This window comes from Apostichopus japonicus, chromosome 10 (assembly GCF_037975245.1).
Source record: "Apostichopus japonicus isolate 1M-3 chromosome 10, ASM3797524v1, whole genome shotgun sequence".
Classification (NCBI taxonomy): Eukaryota; Metazoa; Echinodermata; class Holothuroidea; order Aspidochirotida; family Stichopodidae; genus Apostichopus; species Apostichopus japonicus.
The window spans coordinates 13,061,116-13,065,000 of NC_092570.1; the positions used below are offsets into that span (position 1 = coordinate 13,061,116).

Consider the following 3,885-nt stretch of genomic DNA (forward strand, 5'->3'; position numbering starts at 1 on the left):
TATATATATATATATATATATATATAGTAAGGCAAAATATGTCACCAAAAACAGAACTAGTATTGTTCGATACAGGTGACAAACGCCTACAGTGGAATTACGATCGTCCTTACCGGTTTCGAACCTCTGGACATACAATCAGCGTCCATAGCCTAGTGGTTAGGGTGTCCGCGTACAGAGCGGGAGGCCCGTGGTTCGAATCCCGGTGGAGGCTGAAATGAATTCTCGAGAATTGCATTGTTAGTCAGTGGAACATACATCATGTGAACAAACGTATATATATTCTGTGTACATGTTACTTCATTCCTTGAAATTCTGTTAGTATTTCCCTAAAACAGGCGCTATATAATAAGGACCAAATAAAAAAAAATCAGCAGAACACTACGTAACAGGAAACAATCTCCTTAAAATAAATAGACTCGTAAGAAAACACGTAGCTATTTCCTTGTAAGTTTGTCATTCACTTTATCATTATGCTGGTGAGAACAGTACTGTGTATCTTCTTATTTCCAAATGACTGATACTTTGAAATTCATATCAAAACATGGCGGGTTTTCTTTCTAATGTTGTGATTCTTTTCAGTTTGACTTTTGGTTCCATCTGTCCCTTTACGGAAGGAATAGTGGCTACTTTAGACGTACAGGTACAAGGGAATAACGTTGTCAAGTCAGGGGTAAGGCAATATACTGCTTACGGATCTTATTCATGGAACATATCGATCAACTGTGCACTGATTAGTGGACTCTTGCAACCTGAAGAGGTATTTATCTTGCAAAATCGTCAGATAATCCAGTACTTAACTATAAAAGACAGTAATAGTTTTGCAACAATTTGGTCAAAAAGGTTTCCAACAAAGAGTACGAGAACAAATAATGTTCTAGAGAAATATACTTGTCGTGCTTTGTTTAATAAAAGCTATGCATTAGCTGTTAGCGAAAGACGAGTTCGCACCACCATCGACATTGAAGTTGAAGTTAAGTTTGTGCGAGAAGTGCCAGGCATCTCTTCAAGCGTTGGTTCGATTGTTTATGCAGGTGAACAAATATCAATTGCTTGTGGTAATAGATATACGACATGCGAATTTCGACCAGAGCTATCGTCAACATCTATGACCCATGTTCCTAGCAATGGTCAGAGTACAGTCACTTGCGACTGGGAGGGTTATTATTATTATAACTATTATTCGGGCTATCAAAAGTGTGAAACACGCCAACTCAACCTAGACATTATTAATCAACTGCAGCTTTCATTGACACCGTTCAACTTTACGAAAGATGGCACAACATTAAAGTTTAATTGCACCAGTTTTCCACCTCGTTTGATGCGCTGGACTATTATAACAGCTAATGGTGACATGCTCGACTTCAGTTCCTTTGATGTCATCAAGGTAAGCATAAATACCACCATAACTCAGAGACCAGGAGAGACTATACTAAACATTAAGGAAGCATCCCCTGGTGGTAATGATATACTGGCAGTAAGGTGCTCTACTTATGATACATTGGCACAGGTGGATGTTACGTCACACAGAGTAATTACAGAAGACAATGATGTGAAAACAACTGTTACGTATAAACCAAAGACTACGGCTGAAAAGGAAGCGTATCAAACAACCGAAGTTCAGTCTGTCAAAATGGCGACTGGTTCCCACAATGATTGTAACGAGTCAGTGAACTCTGTAGCACAAAGTCCAAAATTTCAGTCAACTACGGAAACAACGTACGCTATCTTTATAGCAATTACTGTTACCATGACATCTATTGTCTCTATTTTAATTGTCGTTCTAATCATCTTATGTAGAAAGCTAAAACTAGCTACATTCCATCATGCGCCTCCGACATCCCGTGACACAGGCTGCAGTATGGAATCACCCTCGGCAACAGAGTTACATCCCAATCCGGTTTATATGTCCTACTCGGAAACAAATGATGTTTCCAACCCTAACGACGAAGAGCAAAATGATACATGTACATATATCAACATTTAAAGTCTTTACACAGAATGACTTCATATTCTTCATGAAGTCATCTCTATCAAGATTTCAATGTGGGAGATCGTTCTTGATTGGATAAGGGAACAGCAGAAAAAGAGGAAGAGAGATGTATGTTAACATAGATCAACATGTAATGGTTTTATATTATGACGCAGAATGCCGTCAGAGATCGCAATTGAATAACACAATATCAAGGGCATCAAGACGGTATATGTTCATATTAGAACATGAACGGTGGGATATTGTATGAATGACGTCATATTTCCATTCTGCATGTCAAGTCACAGATACTACAACTAATATTGCCTCCCAATAAGGACAAAGAGCGCAGTCATACATGGATATTAATACACATTGAGAGTCGTTGGAGAGAATTATAGAAATCGCTGTATCCAATAACGTCATTTTTATTTGCACAACAAATGTCTTGTTAGTATATCACATTTATTTTGTTCTCAACAAAAATTAGAATGCTATGCATATATACTATACGCGCTTTATGAATTAGCCTATATATGTTTAACCTACTGTGTAATAATATACCATCAAACAATCTGCTGTATACATATTAACATTGAGAGAAGTTGAAGAGATTTAGAGACATCGTTAAGTCCAATGACGTCATTTGTCTGTACAATTCATGCCTCGTTAGATATATTGAGTACACAAGATATCGTCATGCGACACTCACAGACTATACCAGCTTTCTGTACTAACGATATATGTAACCTATAATGTGTCATCATTTTTTATTTTAATATGTTTTGTTATTCCTGTATTAATTTAATATCTGTTGCCCTTTTTTATGTTTGTTTATTGTTTTCACAGGGCCACTGTTGTAGCAAATATGCTGAATGTGTTACACTGTATAAATATATTAAATGTATGAATGAATGAACGATGAATGGATGGATGAATGAATGAATGAATAAATAAATAAATTAATAAATGTTAACTTAATTATACTGGATTGCTAAATCTCTTGGATGATCCTTTAATGTTAAACTAATGATGATATCAACTTCTCAGTGCAGACCTTAATGTTAATGTTTCTTCGTTGTCTTATTAAAACAACGGGGAGCCTATGGATGACATTCAACACCATTTTGCATAAACATGTTTTTTCAGGCTATTAAAATCGTTTGGTTGCCTATTTAGTTTTGTATTGCATCTGAGGAACTCACCTAATGGTCTGTGTATTAGACCAAGTATCCCAGTCACTTAAAGCTAATGAGCATCATATGTTTAACAGATCATATCTCAAAACATCAAATTGGTAAAGAATTAAACCTGCGCTTTAGGGAATGAAGATGCTAATTTCTCTTATTAAAGATTGTATATAACTGTATTTAAATGGTCGTGTCATATAACTTTTAATCGTTTCCAGTACTGAGGCAAGAAAAATCCTTACTGTTTCGATGAACATAATAATGTCGTGGTTCGTATGTGTATTGCATCTGAGGAACTCACCTTATGGTCTGTGTACAGACTAAGTATCCCAGTCACTTAAGCTTATGAGCATCAGATGTTTAACAGATCATATCTCAAAATATAAAATTGGTAAAGAATTAAACCTGCGCTTTAGGAATGAAGATGCTAACTTATTTTATTAAAGATTGTATATCACTGTATTTAAACTTTTAATCGTTTCCAGTACTGAGGCAAGAAAAATCCTTACTATTTCAATGTACCAATAATGACGTGGTTCATTTTTCTGTTTCTCTATTACCTAAGTATTCTCAATATGGATATCTTGCATGTGTATAGAATAAAATTATAGGAGATTGTTATTGTAGTGTGTTGTCTTGTTTCTTTCTCTCCCTCTAATGGAAGGGCTTTTTTCCTGCTAAATATATGGAAAAACTTCTTTGATTAATAAAGGCCTCCTTCTG

The 3,885-nt window shown here is 35.6% G+C and overlaps 1 protein-coding gene across 1 annotated transcript; it reads left to right on the plus strand.

Moving 5' to 3' along the window:
* Positions 1-479: 479 nt before the first annotated feature.
* On the plus strand, positions 480-3,776 carry LOC139975097 (uncharacterized). The gene is made up of 2 exons (XM_071982726.1): positions 480-3,588; positions 3,655-3,776. Exon 1 carries the CDS (start codon positions 545-547, stop codon positions 1,985-1,987), a length of 1,443 nt encoding a protein of 480 aa, XP_071838827.1. The 5' UTR covers positions 480-544; the 3' UTR covers positions 1,988-3,588; positions 3,655-3,776.
* The last annotated feature ends 109 nt before the right edge of the window (positions 3,777-3,885 follow it).